Source organism: Archocentrus centrarchus, unplaced genomic scaffold (assembly GCF_007364275.1).
Source record: "Archocentrus centrarchus isolate MPI-CPG fArcCen1 unplaced genomic scaffold, fArcCen1 scaffold_64_ctg1, whole genome shotgun sequence".
NCBI classification, from domain to species: Eukaryota; Metazoa; Chordata; class Actinopteri; order Cichliformes; family Cichlidae; genus Archocentrus; species Archocentrus centrarchus.
This window is the reverse complement of record NW_022060281.1, coordinates 742724-764547: the sequence shown is the minus strand read 5'-3', so window position 1 is coordinate 764547 and position 21824 is coordinate 742724. Positions and strand designations below refer to the sequence as shown.

The 21824-nt window shown below is 41.3% G+C and overlaps 1 protein-coding gene across 1 annotated transcript in view; it reads right to left on the bottom strand.

The window, feature by feature from the left end:
* Window positions 1-8610: 8610 nt before the first annotated feature.
* Window positions 8611-21824, bottom strand: part of LOC115777695 (uncharacterized) — a 33868-nt gene continuing 20654 nt past the window's right edge. The window contains exons 2-3 of the mRNA XM_030725644.1: window positions 17996-18103; window positions 8611-13219 (exon numbers count right to left, since the gene is read on the bottom strand). Coding sequence (XP_030581504.1) covers window positions 9897-13219; window positions 17996-18095 — 3423 coding nt within the window. The 5' untranslated portion in view covers window positions 18096-18103 and the 3' untranslated portion in view covers window positions 8611-9896. The remainder of the gene's footprint in view (window positions 13220-17995; window positions 18104-21824) is intronic.

Below are 21824 nucleotides of genomic sequence, written 5' to 3'. Positions count from 1 at the left end.
TCATGTGGTAACATAAATGTGCCGTATGCACATCAGCCTTTGATTTACATACAGGAAGGTCAGAGGTCGAGCTGCGCCCCATTGAAGTACAAATCCATGCGCTGGTTCCTGTGAAGATGAAACGCCTCCTCCTCCTCCTCCTTTGTCTCTGGTGTCGCCTCATGTGCTGATGCAAACCCCTTGAAGCTGTGGCCCAGATTAAAGAGAACAGGAGGAAGGAGGAGGCCTTTATTTTTAGACGGTCATGTTTAATGAATGACCTCGCCTCGAGTCCCGGGCTCATCGTATGAAAGTACAGAGGCAGAGGCCTGCTCCGCTCTCACACCACCCTCCTCACCGCCCATCGTACCGGGCTGAAACATGATGGGACGGTGAGGCGACCGAAGGAGCTGCTGAGCTCCGCCCGTCAGAGGAACATCCTGCTCTGACTCCTTCATACTGATAAAATGATTACATCATCCTGATGACCTCATCACAGGCCTGTAATAGTTTGTGTCTGAGGCCTGACAGACTCACTGTGGTCTTTTCCTAAACTGTAGATGTGATGATGATGAAATCAGGAAACCTGCTTCAGCACTGGAGCTGAAGCAGAAGATCTGCAGCATTTTCTGCAGCATCCCCTGTCCTCTGTAGATCTCTGAGGTCTGGGCGTCACTGAGATGCTGGCAGCTACAAGTCTACTTGTTCACTTGTGTCTCCAACTTGGTCAGGACTCAAAGCCTAAGATGGAGCCCAGATGACATCACAGGAGCATCAGCGAATCCTGAGATCACATCCTGGTTCTTCAGGTGCCGCCTGCAGCTCACCACTGCTCTTTGGAGGCAACAGGAGAGCTGATGGTGTGATGCTGCAGCATCCACATAGAAGGTTGGAGGTGTGGTGATGTTTGCAGGGTTATCGGTCTGTCTTTTGGACTCTTATCATTTGAACTTGGTTTTACTTTTTTATACTCAGTGTTCAGTTTGGATTTCACTGATCTTTTTACTTCCACCTGCTTGTTGAGTCAGGGGTTAGGGTCAAAGGTCGTGGTTTGGGATAACAAAGTCCCTCCACACAGCTGACATTCACACTGCCCAGTGATGACTCAGGAAGGACACACCTGTGATGCCATAATCACAGCCTAAGAGCAGCTTTACCTGAGACTCACAGAGCAGCAGCCTCTAACCTGGGACTGATGTTCATGTGTGCTCAGTGAAAAGGTCCAATCAGCCTCCTTCATTTCATCTTTATCCTGCTCATGGTTGTTTTTATTTCATCTTTTGTGTTTTTATGCGAACAATAAATGACTTTGAGGAGGTTTTGTGCTTCTTTGTGAAGCTCTTTGTAAAAACTCTAAAATGATTAAAAGAACTTTACAGGAAATCTTAGTTAATGTGACTCAGCTCATTATCTCAGGATCTGCAGCTGGAAGTCTAATGAAGAGTTTAAATCCTGATTCCTGTGAGACTGAATCTCCTCCATCACCTCAAACTCTTTACTTTGGACACCATCACCCTCCACCTGCAAACAATTCAGAGAAACTATAAAACGTATTAAAGACAAAAACTTTGTGCAGCTTTCCTTCTTTCCTTGCAGTGGAGGAAGTTTCCACCTTCACCTGGTTAACCTGTCTCTGCAGCGCCCCCTGGTGTGAGAAACAGGCTGTTCTTTCATCATATAAATATCACCACTTCATGAAGTTCAGATGAGAAGTTTGTTCTGTGCTTAACTAAAATGATTCCAGCTCATGAAGATTAAGTAAAATCAGCTGACACAGGAAGCAGCAGTGATGGAGGATCAGGGTGGAGATGTGATGGAGTAAAACAGAGTTTTTCCTCCTCTGTTACTGACACGTCTGCTTCCAGCTTCACTGAAACTGATTTAATGATGTTTGTGGTGATTTCTGCACAGCAGATGTTCAGCAGCGAGGCGATGACACCATCTGGCTCTTAGTTTCTCCTGGACTTCATTTCATTTCCATAAATTTTCACTTTTCTTTTGAAGACGTTTTCCCATCTGTCCACTCAAACCTGCTTCCTCACTTTATCTTCAGTGACCTTCAGGTGATCTTTTTCTGACTGACGTTATTGAACACATGAGAAACGATGACTCATCCTCTGGACTGTTACTGTGCTCTTCATCATCACACTTTTCTTTAAGCAGCAGCAGAAATGATGACTCACCTCTGATGACCTGATGTTTAGTCCACCTCTGCTGTCTCAAAGCTGGGATGAAGGCGTCACCGACTCAGGGAGCAGATTCTGTTTTCTCACACCATCGTTTCTGAGAGACCAAAGTTCATGTCGGGCATTTCTCTGAGAGGCAGCCGTGTCACTTCATCACGGGAGCTCATCACTGTCCCAGGAATCCGGACACTGAGGAGAGCCTCAGACCTGAAATAAACGACAGTATCAACTAATTCATTAACTGGCAGCTAATTTAGATGATTAAGTAATTTAGAATTAAAAATGCTAAAGTAGTTCATATTCCACTTTAGTTTTTGAAAAATTTCAATGAATCCAGTTAAACTGGTGCTGTGGATGGGTGCATGCTTAATAAAATGAACCATGCCTGGATGAGGAGGACTAATGTCCTCGTCTGACTCTGGATGACAGCGTTTTTCAGCAGTTCCTTCCACGTGTTCGCAGGTTATTCGACGGTTATCAGAAACAGAGCCGAGCCTTCAGACCTGCAGCTCAGATGCTTCGTGTAGAACATGTGGTGAGCAGGATTTGTGCGTCCATCTGCTCCACACACACAGCCGTGTGTCAGCTGTAATGTGATTACTGCACATGTCAGTTTTCATCCCGATCTGGACAACATGCTCATAATTAATCTTGGCATAAATCGGGACTTTGGCAGCCCGAGCCTGGCACACACACACACACACACACACACACACACACACACACACACACACACACACACACACACACACAAACACACACACACACACACACACACACACAAACACACACACACACACACTGATACACAACAATATTACACATGGGGTTTAAGCACTCAGAAACACACAGACACGTTTTCATGACTTCAGAGGACCTCACACTGACTTACACCAAAGTTGAGCCTGAAATATTATAGTTTAATATTTGGTTGTCAGAGGAAAGCCAACAACATGAGTAACACACACCTGATAATCACTGATGCTGCCTGTCTGCCTCTCACTTACATCATCACATGAAAACATGATAAATAAATAAAAACATATTTTACTTCTAAAAGATAATCTGACCTGATTACATGAAGTAATGAATCAATAAAAAGGCAGAATGAGGCTGAAAGAGCAGCTCCATCAGTGAACCAGGATTACAGGACGAGTGTCCTCTCAGTGACCTGCAGTGTTTTACATGATACAGACTCTGATGATGAGGCAACGCTGTGAAGATTAGGCTGCTTTGGAGTTAAATAAGCTACAAATAACTGTAAAAAAGGTAAGAATGAAATATAACTGCAATGATTTGCAAAGAATTTATATTAAAACAGTGAAAAAAACAAGCAGCAGGAAGGTGTTACCTGTGAAGGTGTTACCTGTGACCGTGTTACCTGTGACCGTGTTACCTGTGACCGTGTTACCTGTGACCGTGCCTCCTCTGAGCGAAGCGGAGGAGCTCAGAGCATCGAGGGCAGCCAGCTGAGATGGCTGCTACTTGGGTATTTATTCCATTCAGTGGTGCAGCAGGTTTACTGAGAGCTCCATGATTTTAATAACAGCAGGCAGCTGGACTGTAATTAATGAAGACGTTTTCTCTTATTTTATTTAGTTTAGTTACACAGCAGTGACTGAGACAAGATCAACTCTGCCTGGATCTGCTGCTCAGATCAGTTTGAGCTATAATAACCCTGCTGAGTACTTTTACTCAAGTACTGTAAGTACAGAGTACCTTTACCTACTCACTTCCTGTCTGAACATTTAATCTGAATCTGTTAGAAAATCATCTGGAAGCTCAAAGCTGATCTCAGGCCTGTGTTTCTAAGCCTGTGAAGAGCCTCGAACACGTGATATTCTCACAGGATCAGAGACATCGCTGCACATCGAAGTACACAACAGCAGGTAACGTGTTCACAACGACCCACAGCAGCATCACTGCAGCAGTTACACACATGTGACTAACAGAAGATAGAGGAGTAATAAACTGTCAGTGAATACTTCAGTGCTGAAGTACTTCATGCTTTAAATAAAATTAACTGATAATAATACTCAGTAAAGTGTAGTATTATTGTAATATTATTATTAAAGTGTACATTTACTTGTAGTGGAGTATTTTATATATTGTGTTACTATTACTTTTACTCCCTAAATGTTGCTGCTGGTAAGTATTTCAGTATCACTACAGAAGTATTTTGTGTAGAATATTTGTCTGTACTGCATATTTGACATGTTTACTGTTACTTCATATCAATGATCCTGTTAGGAGAGGGAAGTGAACCTGTGCAGGTGGAGAGGCTGCAGAGATTTTCAGGTGTGCACAGACACACCTGAGTGTGAGTCTGTGTGGTTGGTGGTGTGTTGTCAGCATGTGTTACATGTCTGTAATCTCTGAGCTTCAGTGTGTGGAAGCAGCAGCAGTCTGTGACATATTAATGTTATAAAGGAAGCTGCAGACACACTGAGGACATCTGTTATGAAGCTACAGAAGGTTAAAGGTCAAACTCCATCCTGTCCCTGCTTTTAAAAATGTTTCATCAAATTTTTATTTTCCAAACAAAATTAAAATTCTCAGTTTTATCGTTGGTGTCATGTTTTTGTGCTATTTGTAGGATTTTAATAATTATTCAAATGTATAACACTTCAACAGCAGGAGCTTCAAACTTCTAACAATGTGAATTTTCACATCCATCAGAGGACAGCCCCCCCCATGAGCAGCACTTGGTGACAGTAAATGGACTAGTTCTTATATAGCGCTTTTCTACTCAGTATGAGCACTCAAAGCGCTTATACAACCTGTTTGCATTCACCCATGCACTCCCATTCATACAAGCACTTCCATTTTTATGAAGCTAAGTGCTTTTTTAATTAACTAACATTCACTCACATTCATACTCCAACAGAACGGTCGGAGAGCAACTTGGGGTTAAGTATCTTGCCCAAGGATACATCGGCATGTAGCCCGGAGTAGCCAGGATTCGAACCTCTGACCTTCCGATCAGTAGGTGACCTGCTCTACCTACTGAGCTACAGCCACCCAGTGTGAAGGAAAAACTCCTTTTTACAGGAAGAAACCTCCAGCAGAACCAGGCTCAGGGAGGGGGGGTCATCTGCTATGACTGGTCGGGGGTGAGGGGCGTAGAAGTGTTGGTTGTTTTTGGGGATATTAATATTTTGATTTACTGTTCAGCTGTCGGCCAATCACAGGGCAGCAACTCAGTGCACTCAGTCAGACGTGGTCAGGAGGACCTGCTGAAGTTAAACTGGTGGTATGAGCTGCAAAAGAGAAAGTATCCAGAGAGCAGCAGTTCTTTGAGGGTCGTTGGTGTCAGAGGTCAGAGGTCAGACTGCTTTGAGCTGATAGGAGGGCAGCAGTAAAGGTGTTTTCACTCTCGTTAATGATTGATGCAGTTTGGTTTGCAGATGTGAATACAGTGATCACCCTTAGGTGGACCAAAACAAACCAAAAAAAAAAAGCTGCACTTCAATCACACACTGATGGATTTAAAATCCACTGCAGACACACATGTTACCAAAACACACACACACACACACACACACACACACACACACACACACACACACACACACACACACACACACACACACACACACACAAGTGTGTTTTGCTATCTTTGTGGGGAATTTCCATTGACTTCCATTCATTTCTACAGCCTAAACCTTACCTTTACCCTTTTCCTAACCCTAACCATCACATACCTAACCCTAACCCTAACCTAAACTCAATTCATACCTTAGCCCTAACTCTGACCCCTGACCCAAAAACAGGGTTTCCCCTTGTGGGGACAAGGTTCCAGTCCCCACAAGGAGCAATTGGTCCCCACAACGTAGTATATGTCAGGAAAATTGTCCCCACAAGGTATTATAAACATACGCACACACACACACACACACACACACACACACACACACACACACACACACACACACACACACACACACACACACACACACACACACACTCAGTATAATGGGCCTGTGTTGGTCTACAATCTGTTGAATCATCTGAACCACAATGGTACAACAGTGTGTGGTGGTATGAACTGCTCCATGTTGTGTGTGTGTGTGTGCGCGTTACAGAGGATCTTGTTGGTATGGAGTGTGTGTTCTTAAATAAGCCCCGCCCGTGTCAGCTGACCCCTCACTCAGAGTTTTGAAGCTTCAACAAAGCTGATATTGTCACTGCTGAGAATCACACCGTTGTTCTCCCCCTGATTTCTCCGGGTCTGCAGATCAGCGGTGAGCAGCGTCCGTTAATCCCAGTGTCACCTGAATGCCACAGATCCGTGTCACACAGCAGCAGTGAGGTTGGCAGCTGGGAGGAGATGGTTTTGTTGGTCGATATTTATCCAGATGTGCAGGATGGAGGGATGAGCGTCTGTGGCTCCTGCTTAGAGTTCATTCATGACGGGTTTACAGTCAGAAATACAAAGAAGTCCATCAGATCAACATCGACTGAAGGTTAAACTCGAGTCTAAGCTTAAAGCTCATCCCCGTCCTTTATTATAACTGATCCATCTGGTTTCATTACTGTGTCATTCTCAGGGCTCGGATTTAATTTGATTCCTGGAAACCTAAAGGTTCATTTTCCCAGACGTGGATCAAACTGCTCTCAGAGAGTGAAGCCTTTGTTGAACTTTTCCTTTATTCGAGTTTTAATCCAGGTCTGCGAAGCTCGGTGATGATGCAGGGAATTCATGCACAGGATAACAGCAGTGTATAATGTTCAGGGGCTGAGAGCGCCCTCTGCTGTTTCAGGGAGGTCACAAACACAGCAGTGCAACACCACTGAAGGACCTGCTCAGAAACAAACAGCTTAAAGCAGCTCAAAGGACAAACTTCAGCTGATTTTACCTGTCTTGGTCCTCAGGCTGCACTGACGTCAGTTTCAGGGCAGCTGGCTCAGAAATATTCACACAATATTCACACTCTGTAACACATACAGAGGACAGAGAGAAACAGGAGGAAAGAACCAAACCACAGTCTGAGCAGAGTCTACTGCAGCTGCAGGAGAACAAACAGGCCAGGACGAGGTGATGGACGACCTGGAGGTCAGAGGTCAGAAAGTGTACAGATCTCCATCTGCATAAAAGAAGGGACAGCCTCACAAGAACCCATTAAACACCAACCAGACCCACATCAGTACCACGACCTACAGCTGATTACCCAACACTTCATTTCTCTCATTAACTGATCAGCTGTAGACGCTCTGATGTCATCCTGATGAGGTCACTATAGAAGAATGTGATTCAGTCTCAGCTTCGTCTGATTCTCTCGTCCTCACATCAACAAGCTGCTCGCTGTGTGTAAATGTTCACATTCTTAGTTCCTCTGCTGAGGAGGCTGTTTGTGTCTGTGAACGCAAAGGCTCAAAGTTTGAATGATCCTCATAAAACTTCAGAGGTCAGAGGTCATGTTCACAGTCCATTAAAATCCGGCTCACAGCCACAGAGCTCTGCAAGGTCAACTTCAGGATTCATTTGTGGAAATTTGGCAAAAAGTCCTAGAAATCATGATTCTATATAAAGAGTTCAAGTATCAGTCACCTTTGACCTCTGACCTCACTGTTACCTTTCTTTCAGGTTGAGCCCAAACTGTGTTTTATCTGTAAAGTGTGAGGAGAGAGAGCGAGCTGCCTGGTTATAAATAGTCTAATATTGTATAATAAGCTCCAGTTATTCATGTGCATCATTCCTGTGATCATCACCTACATCATGTTACTGTAATCAGAGTAAACCTCTGCTCTGATTTTACTACAAACTTCTTAAAGTCTGTTAAAAAGAACAAAGAAAATAAAATATTATTCTCTCAGAGGAAATGCTGAGCAGAGAGGGAGCTCTGGGAGCAGAGCTTTCTTCTTCTTTGAATATATTTCTGTAATTAAAAATCTTCTTCAGCTTTGTTTCTTTAAATGCAGCGAGTAACTTCCTCCAGTCTGTGTTCACTCTGCAGAGTAAATTATTAATATCACTGATGCTGCAGCTCAGCTTCCTGAGGGAGAGCACAGAGCTCTGCTGTCCATACATGATCTAGTCCAGAGAAAATCCTCATTTATCCAGGAATCAGTTTGATCACCCTGAGCAGCCAAAGCAGGAGCAAACCTGCAAACATGAAACACTGAGCATCATCACAGAGTCTGCAGCCACAAACTCTCTGTGGCTTTTTGCCGCTTCAACCACCAGGGGGAGCCACACTGCCAGTTTGTGTTCTGACTTCTCACACCTGTGCAGCACCATCAGGACACAAGTCTGTATATATATAAATGAAATAATACATATATTTACATACATGTATGTAAATATATGTATATATATTATAGTAATAATAAAATACAATATAATTGCCATGGATGGACAAACAGAAGGTAAAAACAGACAAACTGACACATCAGAGGCAACTTTATGATTTTATTCAGTTTAACAGTGGTCATACACAACAGGATAAACTGTAGGAAGAAGAAAATACAAGAAAGATCAAAAGTAAAATTAAACCTTTTTAATAATATGAAGCATATTTACTTATCCTTTATTTATGCAGGTAAATGTCTCACTGAGATTAAAAGAGGGCAGCAACACACAACAATCTAACACATGTATGCAAATCATATTTAATAAGAGATCATATTAGGAGTGACATTAAAGCAGTCAGAGTGACAATAATAATAATAATAATAATAATAATAATAATAATAATAATAATAATAATAATAAATCTACATCCCGACCGTTTCAGCCTTTTTCCCTGGTTCCACTCTGAGGACAAACATTTGCATAAGATCATGAGAGTGACAAACATTTATCAGCTTACAGAGATGATCATGATTTCCACAGCCAGGAATAAAACATAAAGCACAAACATAAATCCTATTTATTTACTCAGTAACCAGAAACATTCATAAAAAGCCTACTCATAATCCAGTAAAGGTAAAAAGGTGGAAATCAAGTATTTCCTCACAAACAGGATTTATTCCTAATAAAGAAGCTCAGTTTAAGTTTCCAGCTTTCTGCTGAGAGGTTTCAATGATCAGTTCTCATCTCTAATGATACCCACATACTGAGAAGATGTGACCATGAAACATTTTAATGATTTTCAGGTCTGATGACTCAGCAACTCTCGATGCCTCATTAAAGCGTGACCTCAGAAACAAACAGAGGTCTGCTGCTGTTCCAGGTGTGACGGAAACACTGAAGGTACATTTATTCTATTAGAACTTCAGACATTAAAATATGAGTCCATTAACATTAATTTGAGGGGTCATTAAATTAATCTGTCTTAATAAACTATTATAGCAAACATAAAATACAAAAGTTGAAACACATGAAATAATAAAAACGTTATCAGCAAACAGAGAAGCTGAGTTTCCTGAACCTGTTTCTTTGTTTCTTCCTGGTGGATCTTGTTCAGGTCTTTTGGTTCAAACTGGTCTCGACTTTGAGTTCCTGTTTGTGATCACATGACTCCAGGATGATGGAGGAGTTTCTCTCCTTTCTCTACTTTAGCCATGATCTCTGCTTTTTCCTTCATCTCCATCAGAGCCTGAACTCGTCCCTTCCAGCCTGGTTTGGCCTCATGTTTCTCTCCTTCAATGAGCATGTCGATGTACTCTGGAGTGGACAGAGGGTTGGACTTCAGTGCGATCTGATTGAGTCTGTTCAGACACTCTGCAGATCTCTGCATCAGTTTATCCACCTCATCCTGCAAATATTTATAATCACCCTTCAGTTTATCAACCATTATCTGAACAGTCTTCTTCTCCCCCAAGGCTCTCTGATACTTTTCTTTCAGCTCTTTTATTGTTTTTTTTTTCTTTGACGTCTACATATCTCCATTTGTACTTCTGATTAAAATGTACAGTCCAGATACATTTACCTGGGCACTTTGTACAGTATCCATCTGGTCCTATTGCTGCACAGCGTCTTTTATCTGCATCATTTGGTATGGGACAGGGGAAGTGACAGGTGACATGACACTGCTGACAGTTCATGATGTAGTTTCCAGTGCCAGAAATATCCTCCCGAACAGGTTTTTTGACAGTAATTTCAAACTCAAAGTCCTTGTTTCTGCTGATCTCTGCTTCATTTTCTTTAAGTTTTTCACTCATCTCTTTTAACTCCTCCATCTTGGCTAATCCAAGTTTTACCTGTACCTGCAGATTCTCCACTGAATTCTCGAGCTGCTTTCTTTCTCTGAGGACCTCCTTTGTCATTGTCAAACTTTTTGTATTTATGATATTCAGAGCAACAAAAAATCTCTTCATGCTTTTTGTCCCCATCTCCCAAAACATCTGATCAAAGCCTTCTTCATCATCATCACTCACACTATCAGCTTCAGGTGATTTGTTGTTTGCAAACAGAGCTGAATTATTGAATTTGAAGTGAGCTGGCTGCCCTTTGTTGGTTTTAGGACATGGGACTCCTGAAGCATTGATCGCCTCTAGAACTGGAGGTCTCTGACCATCTGCAAATGTCACCAGAATCCTGATGTTTTCTGCCACATCTTTGCCAAAGATCGAGAGCACTGAATCAAACACATATTTCTGTGTTGCTGTGAGTCGTGCTAAAGAAGCCTGAGCTACAAAACACACAGCATCAACCTTACTGACACCGTGCTGAGCAGAGAAGAGGTTACAGAGCTGCTCTGAGATCAGTTTGTCTCTTTCTATGCCTCCTGTATCTCCAAATCCTGGAGTGTCAATGATGGTCAGAGAGAACGGGATCTTAAATCCATCCTGGTGGTTGATGTCGTAAACAGAGATTTCTGATCTCAGCTGATCCTCATCAACTAACTTAAACCTGAAACTGTCCTCCCACTCTACACCAACAATGTAGTTGATCATTGCATTGATCAGAGTGGACTTTCCTGATCCAGTCGCTCCAACAAGCATTATTGTACGATTCTGCCTCGTGCTTTCTTTGCCAAAGTGAAACCTCGTGCATCCATCTATGTTCATCATTTCTTCTGTCAGAGGCAGTTTGTAAACTGAGTGCCAATCAGAGCTGATCTTTTCACTTTTACCTCTGAGAAGTTCAGCGAGGTGTGTAAACGCTGCTGTGCAGACTTTAGCAGTGATGCTTTCTTTGCTTCTTCCAGCTGCACCACAATCACATCTGACCCTGACTGCATATTCTGTCTCTGACTGAAGGCCTGAAAGGATCACCTTTTCACCTGCTGACTCGGTTTGTTTCCACTGCAGAGCTTCCTCCTTTACCTTGCTGTCTGTTTCTGTATGCTCCACAATGTAGCTCAATATCTGGACCTCCTGTCCGAGCTCAGCAGGTTTCTCCCAGCTCACTGATATCTCACGGGAATTTGGTTGAACTTGTGGTTTTCTAGGAGGGCTGCAAGGTAAGGTTTTAATGGAGACTTCATTAGCTGGTCCAATACCTTCTGAGGTCACTGCTCTGCATCTGAACACATACTCTGTGTCTGGTTTCAGATTTCTCACTGTGACTTCTTCAGCCTTTGCTCCTGTCTGTTGCTGCCATCCATCCTCCCCACTGACACAGTACTCAACAGAGTAGGAGGTGATGTTCTCTGCTCCAAATGTGGGTGGAGAAATCTTCAGAGTCACACTGTTGTGGTTTCTGTCAGCTGCTGTTACAGTTTCAGGCTTTGAAGGAGGTTCAAAGTTCTCACTGACAGCAAATCCGTCTTTATAAAGGTAGATGCTGGAACCTTCCTGTGTCTCATTAGTTAATCCGACTGTCAGGAACTTAATGTTCTTGTTCTCCTTGTTGGCCTCTGAAAAATCACTGAAGAGTTTGGCTTTCTTCCTCATTTCACCTGTTACTTCTTTGGAGGCGTACCACTGTTCCTTCTCTACATCATGAGTGTGAAGATCTTGAAGGTCTGTGTTGGTTTTTCCTTTTAAGTAGTTTGATAAAGCTGAGAGGTATGGTTCATCCTTTCCCAGAGAGGTGAAAACTAAACACACAACCTGCTCAGCTCCGAGACTTTCCTTGTACAGATCAGTCTGAGATGAGATGATTTTGGTGTTTTTCATCATGCTGCTTAAAGACATTAAGGTGTAGAGTTCTCTCTCTTTACAATCCATCCAGTCATTGAGGAGTTTGCTGCTGAAAGGTGAAGAATGTCTCTTCTTCAGGACCTCTGCAAGCTCAGCCTCCTCTTCTCCTCCTCCTCGGATTGATGGAAGTTTCTTTGCCAAAGTTTGTTGGAATTCCAGCTTAAACTCAGAGCATATTTCTTTAAAACTTTCCAGTTTTTTGCTGATCTGTGGGAACTGCTGTGCAGTGATGGTTCTCAGTGCATCGTTCCACCTCATTTCCAGCTCACCGAAGTCCTCCAGAACTCTCTGAGCTTCTTGGACTAATCTGATACTGATCTCACGGACGAGTTTAGCAGCAGAAGAATCTAAACATATCAGTGGCAGCAGCCAGACCTTCACTGGTACAGCCTTCTCTCCATTGGGTCCCAGTAATTCTGGCAGGTTTTTGTAGACTTGTACAGCATCTTGAAAGGTTGTTGGAGGTTTTGGAAGGCAAAAGTCTCCATAAAATCTGCAGGAGAATTTATCAACATTTGCTTTGTCCTTATCTGCCATTTTCAGGGAACCTTCACCTTCTATAGAAAGTAAGGGAATTTTCTTGATCATCACCTTCAAGTTGCCCTGAATGTCCTGATGATCCTCCTTTTCAGAAACCTCACGGTCAAACACAAAGAAAGCTTGTGCTCCATAAAGAATAGCTGTGACTACATGTGTTGCTAAACCTTGATCAAAAACATATGGATGCTTCACATTTCCTCTTCCAAGCTGATTCATGGACAGCTCCTGGATCTTTGTGGTCGCCTTGTACTTCAGTGTTACTCTGGCCTGATTTCTGGAAGACTTACTATCACGCAGATATTTGGCCGATCCGTCAACCTCAATGAGTCCACCCAAGAAACTTGCCTTCAGTGAAGCATTAACACTTAGAGCTGAAGATTTGTCATCGATTGATTCAGATGCAACTATTTCAAAATCATTATATGTTTGTGGTCTTTCTCCAATATCCTTCATCAGGTCATCCCAATCCCACAGGGTCATTCCTGCAAGAGAAGAAGAAGCAAAAAATCAAGTTCAGCTTCTGGAAGCATTAACTCAATTCAATTCAGTTCAGTTTTATTTATATAGCGCCAAATCACAACAAACTGTCGCCTCAAGGCGCTTTGTATTGTGGGTAAAGACCCTACAATAATACAGAGAAAACCCAACAGTCAAAACGACCCCCTATGAGCAGCACTTGGCGACAGTGGAAAGGAAAAACTCCCTTTTAACAGGAAGAAACCTCCAGCAGAACCAGGCTCAGGGAGGGGGGGTCATCTGCCGCGACCGGTTGGGCTGAGGGGAGAGAAAGACATGCTGTGGAAGAGAGCCAGAGATTAATATCAATTAATGATTAAATGCAGAGTGGAGTATAAACAAAGTAAATAAGGTGAATGAGAAACAGTGCATTATGTGAACCCCCCAGCAGCCTAGGCCTATAGCAGCATAACTAAGGGAGGGTTCAGGGTCACCTGATCCAGCCCTAACTATAAGCTTTATCATAAAGGAAAGTTTTAAGCCTAATCTTAAAAATAGAGAGGGTGTCTGTCTCCCGAATCCAAGCTGGAAGCTGGTTCCACAGAAGAGGCGCCTGAAAGCTGAAGGCTCTGCCTCCCATTCTACTCTTAAGTATCCTAGGAACCACAAGTAAGCCAGCAGTCTGAGAGCGAAGTGCTCTGTTGGGGTGATATGGGACTATGAGTTCTTTGAGATAAGATGGTGCCTGATTATTCAAGACCTTGTAGGTGAGGAGAAGGATTTTAAATTCTATTCTAGATTTAACAGGGAGCCAATGAAGAGAAGCCAATATGAGAGAAATCTGCTCTCTCTTTCTAGTCCCTGTCAGTACTCTAGCTGCAGCATTTTGGATCAGCTGAAGGCTTTTCAGAAAGCTTTTAGGACAGCCTGATAATAATGAATTACAATAATCCAGCCTAGAAGTAATAAATGCATGAATTAGCTTTTCAGCATCACTCTGAGAAAGGATGTTTCTAATTTTAGAAATATTGCGCAAATGCAAAAAAGTGGTCCTACATATTTGTTTAATATGTGCATTGAAGGACATATCCTGGTCAAAAATGACTCCAAGATTTCTCACAGTGTTACTGGAGGCCAAAGTAATGCCATCCAGAGTAAGTATCTGGTTTGACACCATGTTTCTAAGATTTGTGGGGCCGAGTACAAGAACTTCAGTTTTATCTGAATTTAGAAGCAGGAAATTAGAGGTCATCCAGTCCTTAATGTCTTTAAGACATTCCTGCAGTTTAACTAATTGATGTGTGTCATCTGGCTTCATTGATAAGTAAAGCTGAGTATCATCTGCATAACAATGAAAATTGATGCAGTGCTTTCTAATAATACTGCCTAAGGGAAGCATGTATAATGTAAATAAAATTGGTCCTAGCACAGAACCCTGTGGAACTCCATAATTAACCTTAGTGTGTGAAGAAGACTCCCCATTTACATGAACAAATTGGAGTCTATGAGATAAATAGACTAACAGAGATGTTCTCATAGGAAATAAATGCATTGTCTTTATCATGTAAAATCACTGGTACCATAATTTGGACCCTCAAATTGTCCACTCCTGTCCAATATCCACTGCTTAGAAAAAGTCATGAATCACTGATTCATTAACAACGCACTTCCTCTGTAAACATCTTAAAGCCACAATGCTGCTGCCCATGTTTATCATGTCATTTAGTCAGCTGACTTCTATGTGCTCTAAGCTCAACAGTGAGAAAGATTTACACTGATAAGGTGTTTGATGCAGAGGATCTGGGGAAGGAGTCAACAACCTTCATCTTAATAGAGGACCTGCTCCTCCTGATCCACAGTCTCTCTTACGACAGCCTCTAATATTAAAATTTATTTGAAAATGTAACTGTAAGGTTGTGTTTGCTTTTATTTTGTGTGGTTTCTAATCTGTTATTGTTATTTATTAATTTTTTAAGTTCTGTTAGAAAAACAGTTGCTGTGCTAGTTATAATAATCGTGCTTTTATAAATTGCTGTGTAAGTTGTTGTATGTGCAGAGAGGTGTCTCCTTGGGGTGGGGTCCTTGTGTAACCTTTCAGTAGTTGCTTTGCATAGTAGTTGTGAAGACAGCATCTGATGTAGTCTTTAAAGCTCTAAAACAGAAGCAATTATGATTGGTGCTCCCCACCAGATCAAATCATCACCCATCGTTAGTATATCTTTTCTCAGACACAGTAGTCCTCTCTCCTCATCAGTTACCAATCTTGGTGTTAGGATGGATCCCCAACTCAACATGGAACTCCATATAAACCACCTTAGTAAAATCTCATTCTACCACCTTCGCAATATTGCAAAACTTCGCCCTGCCTTAACTCTCCAAGATGCAGAGAAACTGGTCCATGCATTTGTCTCATCCAGACTGGATTACTGTAACGCACTCTTTGTCGGCATCCCCAACAAGAGTCTTCAGAAACTACAGTAAATTCAAAACGCTGCGGCCCGGATACTGAAGGGAGTTCGCAAATATGATCATATTACACCAACTCTTCAGTCCCTCCACTGGCTTCCTGTTTCTTATAGGATTGACTATAAGGTCGCTCTTCTTACTTATCAATGTGTTTATGGCAATGCCCCTTCCTATCTTAAATAATTTCTTTCTTTAAAATGTACGACACGCTCCTCCAGATCGGCTCACACAAACTCTCTTATCATACCAAGGACAAATTTACGGACTATGGGTGACCGGGCTTTCTGTGCGGTTGCCCCTCGTCTATGGAACTCGCTTCCATCTGAACTGAGAGCGCCTCAAACTTTGGACAGTTTTAGAAAGGGCTTAAAGACTTTTCTTTTTATAAGAGCTTTTAATCTTCGTCCATAATTTTTAGCTATTTTATCTACATCTTGATGTATTTTAATTTACACTGTGGTCTGTTATCTATTGTTTTATATTTTTACTGTTTGTTATAATGTTTTTGTTTTGTAGCACTTTGAGGTTTTTTAAAATGTAAAGTGCATTATAAATTAAAGGTATTAAAGGTGACATATGCAAAATCCACTTTTTTAGCCCTTAAATACACTTTGTTGTGTAATTTGAGTGTGTAGCAGTGCAGGAAATTTAAATGCATTCTGTCCTGGTGCTGCGTAGATATCTTTATATTCTTTCTTGGTCATAATTTTCAGTCTGTTCAGTTTTCTCTAGTCCCTGTTACATTTTCTTTCCTCTTACGTCACAGTATTTACTGTGGAACTGCTAAACAAGGACATGGACTTCTGGCTTACCGATTTCATGAATCCTCCATTTCAGGGGTCTCAAACTCAAATGACCTGGGGGCTACTGTTGCTTCTGTCATCTCAGCGGGGGGCCACTGTGTTATGTACTAACACAAACACTTGTACTAATATATATACTATATATACAATTGTACTATATATATATATATATATATATATATATATTTTTTTTTTTTTTTTTTTTTTCAGAAATCTTGGTTTCTGAAATTTCTTCTCCTCATGCAACCAAACACCTTCACGCTGTTCACCAGTCAGCCTGAAAGAGTCCATGTTAATTTATTCCATGACCTATTAAAATGACTCAAGGTTTGGTGTTCAAACCAAACAGTGTGAAAATGAAACATCCATCCATCCATTAGCAAACAACAACAACAAAAAAATTTGATGAGAATAAGAGTTTCAGTTGAAACATAAAGTAGAAATCAGGTTTTTATTGTAAAGGATCTGGGACATGAGTTCGGAGCTAAAATATCTTTTCATCCTGGCAGCTGCAGTCATTGAGGAATGATAACAAAACCCTTTTTTCTATGAGTATACTCCATTACACCAGATGAGTACATCCAGAGCACGTTCCCGGAGCAGCAGGAAGTCTTCACAGGGAATTTTACTTTTTGATCTCAGTGTCTAACACATCAGTCTGTGATGATAAAGAACAAAATACACCAGATAATGTGATGTCCACTGGAAAAACACTAAACTGCGTCTGAGCTGATGCTCTCTTGTTCCTCAACCTTCATTCTAGAACCAGCATACAGCAGCTGGTATTTTATTTGTATCTGATATTATCTATAATTTATTTGCTGTGTAACAGCGTTCTCATATCAGCTGTTTCTTTTCTGCTAATTCAAATAAATCAAAAATGAAAAACAGACCAGGTTACCAGGATACAACAGTTAGATTAAGAAGACTTTTATAAACTGGGCCCATATTTAAATGGTGCATGAGATATAAATAGAAATGCAAAATTAAAACACAAATGTTGTTGTGTGATTTGTGAGTGAAGTTTTGGTTGTAAGGGATCAAAGATCTATCGTATTATTCATCCTGAACCACAAAGATATTTGGAACATCGTCAGTGTGTGCTGGGTTAAAATGGGTTATCAGTCCATGCAGCTGAGTGCCACCGTCAGTAAATGGCGAGCAAACAAATACTTTGATACTTTGAAATTATTAAATGCTTCATTGATTACACTCAGGTCTTTAACTTGATATTCCTATTTGTTATTAAAAGGTTAAATTCAAATGAAATGCAGTGTAGAAGACTCTTAGACTGTCATGGACTGTTTGCCTGGTGTTTTGTTCCTTTAGGTTCTGTTAATTTTGAGTCTTCTGGGTTTACAAGTTTACTTACAGTTTAGATTCGGTTTGTTATAGTTCTTTGAATGCTGTTGTTAGTTCTAGTTTTTAGTATGAAATTCTTGTTTTCCTTTGTTCTTCTTGTGATCTCGTGTTCCCTCTGACACAGACTTACAGACCTAAGTGTAGAAGTCTATAAAATGATTGAGCTCTTACCTGGGATCAGTGAGTCTTTGCGACAGTCGTACAGCATCCCGAGGCCGAAAGGCCGGCCAAGTGCCGTCACCTCCATCGTACTGCCAGATTCCCAGTCCATGGTTCAGTCTGAAAAATTTAAATGAACAGCTGGTTAGTTCATTTCTCTTCTGCTGACCAAGCTGTCGTTCATCTCTGAGTAACCACAGCAGCAGTTTAAATATTAACCATCCTCACAGACTTTAATATTTACCACACTTTTATATTCCTTGGTCCACTGGATTCAAATGGAGGAGCTGCTCTGGTATCGGAGCTCCATTGATGATGGTGCATGTGCTGAACTCAGGGTGAACATTCTCAGAATTAATTGAACTAACTCAGGGCCCTATTCCAGGAAGCAGGTTTAGCTACAACTCTGAGTTTGTTAATAATAATAATACCTTAGACTTACAGTGAGTACAGAGCATTCAGACCCCTTTAAATTTCTCACTCTTTGTTTCATTGCAGCCATTTGCTAAAATAGCTAAAGTGTACATTAATGAGAAATAAAATGAACTTTATTGCGTTTAAGAAATGGCTGCAATGAAACAAAGAGTGAAAAATTTAAAGGGGTCTGAATACTTTCCTTACCCACAGTGGGTAAGGAAAGTATTCAGACCCCTTGAACTTTTCTATATTTTGTCACATTACAACCACAAACATAAATATATTTCACTGGAATTTAATGTGAAAGACCAACACAAAGTGGTTACAATTGTGAAGTGTAATGAAAATTAGACATGATTCAAAACATTTTTTACAAATAAAAAACTGAAAAGTGTGGTGTGCAAAAGTATTGAGCCCCCTTTTCTCTGAGTGCAACCAGTTGCATTCAGAAGTTGCCTGATGACTGCTAATGACTACAAAGAGTCCACCTGTGTGTAATCTAATCTCAGTACAAATACAGCTGCTCTGTGACGGCCTCAGAGGTTGGTTAAGAGAATATTGGGGAGTAAACAGCATCATGAAGTCCAAAGAACACAGCAGACAGGTCAGGAAGAAGGTTGTGGAGAAGTTTAAAGCAGGCTTAGGCTATAAAAAGATTTCCCAAGCTTTGAACATCTCAAGGAGCACTGTTCAATCCATTATCCAGAAATGGAAAGAGTACGGCACAACTGTAAACCTACCAAGACAAGGCCGTCCACCTAAACTTACAGGCCGAACAAGGAGAGCACTGATCAGAGATGCAGCCAAGAGGCCCATGGTGACTCTGGACCAAATGCAGAGATCCACAGCTCAGGTGGGGGAATCTGTCCACAGGACAACTATTAGTGGTGCACTGCACAAATGTGGTCTTTATGGAAGAGTGGCAAGAAGAAAACCATAGAAGCCATGTTGGAGACACAGCAAACATGTGGAACAAGGTGCTTTGGTCAGATGAGACCAAAATTGAACTTTTTGGCCAAAATGCAAAACGCTATGTGTGGTGGAGAATTAAGACTGCACATTCCATTCCATTCCATTCCATTCCATTCCATTCCATTCAATTCAATTCAATTCAATTCAATTCAATTCAATTCAATTCAAATAGCGCCAAATCACAACAAACAGTCGCCTCAAGGCGCTTTGTATTGTGGGTAAAGACCCTACAATAATACAGAGAAAACCCAACAGTCAAAACGACCCCCTATGAGCAGCACTTGGCGACAGTGGAAAGGAAAAACTCCCTTTTAACAGGAAGAAACCTCCAGCAGAACCAGGCTCAGGGAGGGGCAGTCATCTGCCGCGACCGGTTGGGCTGAGGGGAGAGAAAGACATGCTGTGGAAGAGAGCCAGAGATTAATATCAATTAATGATTAAATGGAGAGTGGAGTATAAACAAAGTAAATAAGGTGAATGAGAAGAAACAGTGCATTATGTGAACCCCCCAGCAGACTAGGCCTATAGCAGCATAACTAAGGGATGGTTCAGGGTCACCTGATCCAGCCCTAACTATAAGCTTGATCATAAAGGAAAGTTTTAAGCCTAATCTTAAAAATAGAGAGGGTGTCTGTCTCCTGAATCCAAGCTGGGAGCTGGTTCCACAGAAGAGGCGCCTGAAAACTGAAGGCTCTGCCTCCCATTCTACTCTTAAGTATCCTAGGAACCACAAGTAAGCCAGCAGTCTGAGAGCGAAGTGCTCTATTGGGGTGATATGGTACTATGAGGTCTTTGAGATAAGATGGTGCCTGATTATTCAAGACCTTGTATGTGAGGAGAAGGATTTTAAATTCTATTCTAGATTTAACAGGGAGCCAATGAAGAGAAGCCAATATGGGAGAAATCTGCTCTCTCTTTCTAGTCCCTGTCAGTACTCTAGCTGCAGCATTTTGGATCAGCTGAAGGCTTTTCAGGGAGCTTTTAGGACAGCCTGATAATAATGAATTACAATAGTCCAGCCTAGAAGTAATAAATGCATGAATTAGCTTTTCAGCATCACTCTGAGAAAGGATGTTTCTAATTTTAGAAATATTGCACAAATGCAAAAAAGCGGTCCTACATATTTGTTTAATATGTGCATTGCAGGACATATCCTGGTCAAAAATGACTCCAAGATTTCTCACAGTGTTACTGGAGGCCAAAGTAATGCCATCCAGAGTAAGTATCTGGTTTGACACCATGTTTCTAAGATTTGTGGGGCCGAGTACAAGAATTTCAGTTTTATCTGAATTTAGAAGCAGGAAATTAGAGGTCATCCAGGCCTTAATATCTTTAAGACATTCCTGCAGTTTAACTAATTGATGTGTGTCATCTGGCTTCATTGATAGATAAAGCTGAGTATCATCTGCATAACAATGAAAATTGATGCAGTGCTTTCTAATAATACTGCCTAAGGGAAGCATGTATAATGTAAATAAAAAAGTGAGATGATCACTCTGAACACACCATCCCCACTGTCAAATATGGTGGAGGAAAACCTGTTGGAGTCTGCAAAAGACTTGAGACTGAGGCAGAGGTTCACCTTCCAGCAGGACAACGACCCTAAACATAAAGCCAGGGCTACAATGGAATGGTTTCAAACAAAACATATTCATGTGTTAGAACGGCCCAGTCAGAGTCCAGACCTAAACCCAATCCAGAATTTGTGGCAAGATCTGAAAACTGCTGTTCACAAACACTCTCCATCTAATCTGACTGAGCTTGAGCTGTTTTGAAGAATGGGCAAAAAGTTCAGTCACTAGATGTGCAAAGCTGGTGGAGACATACCCTAAAAGACTTGCAGCTGTAACTGCAGCAAAAGGTGGTTCCACAAAGTATTGACTCAGGGGGGCTCAATACTTTTGCACACCACACTTTTCATTTTTTTACTTGTAAAAAATGTTTTGAATTATGTATAATTTTCTTTCCACTTCACAATTGTATACCACTTTGTGTTGGTCTTTAACTTTAAATTCCAGTGAAATATATTTATGTTTGTGGTTGTAATGTGACAAAATATGGAGTTCAAAGGGTATGAAAACTTTTGCAAGCCACTGTAAATGATGAACAGGCTGCGGCTCTTGATTTACCTCTTCCATCATCTGAATTTTATGAAGCAATACAGCATCTCCCAAATAATAAAGCCCCAGTTTTATAAAGAATTTTGGTCTGAGCTAGCACCCATTTTTTTCAGAATGGTGACTCAGATTCAGAATGATCAGACGTTATCGCCAAACATGAACTCTGCTAACATTTGTCTACTTCTTGAATCAGGCAAAGACCCATCCAGCTACAGGCCAATCTCTCTCATTAATATAGACTTTAAATGTCCTTGCCAGAAAGTTAGAACAAATCACTCCATCTACTATACATCCAGAACAAACAGGTTTTATCAAGGGTCGGCACTCACCCA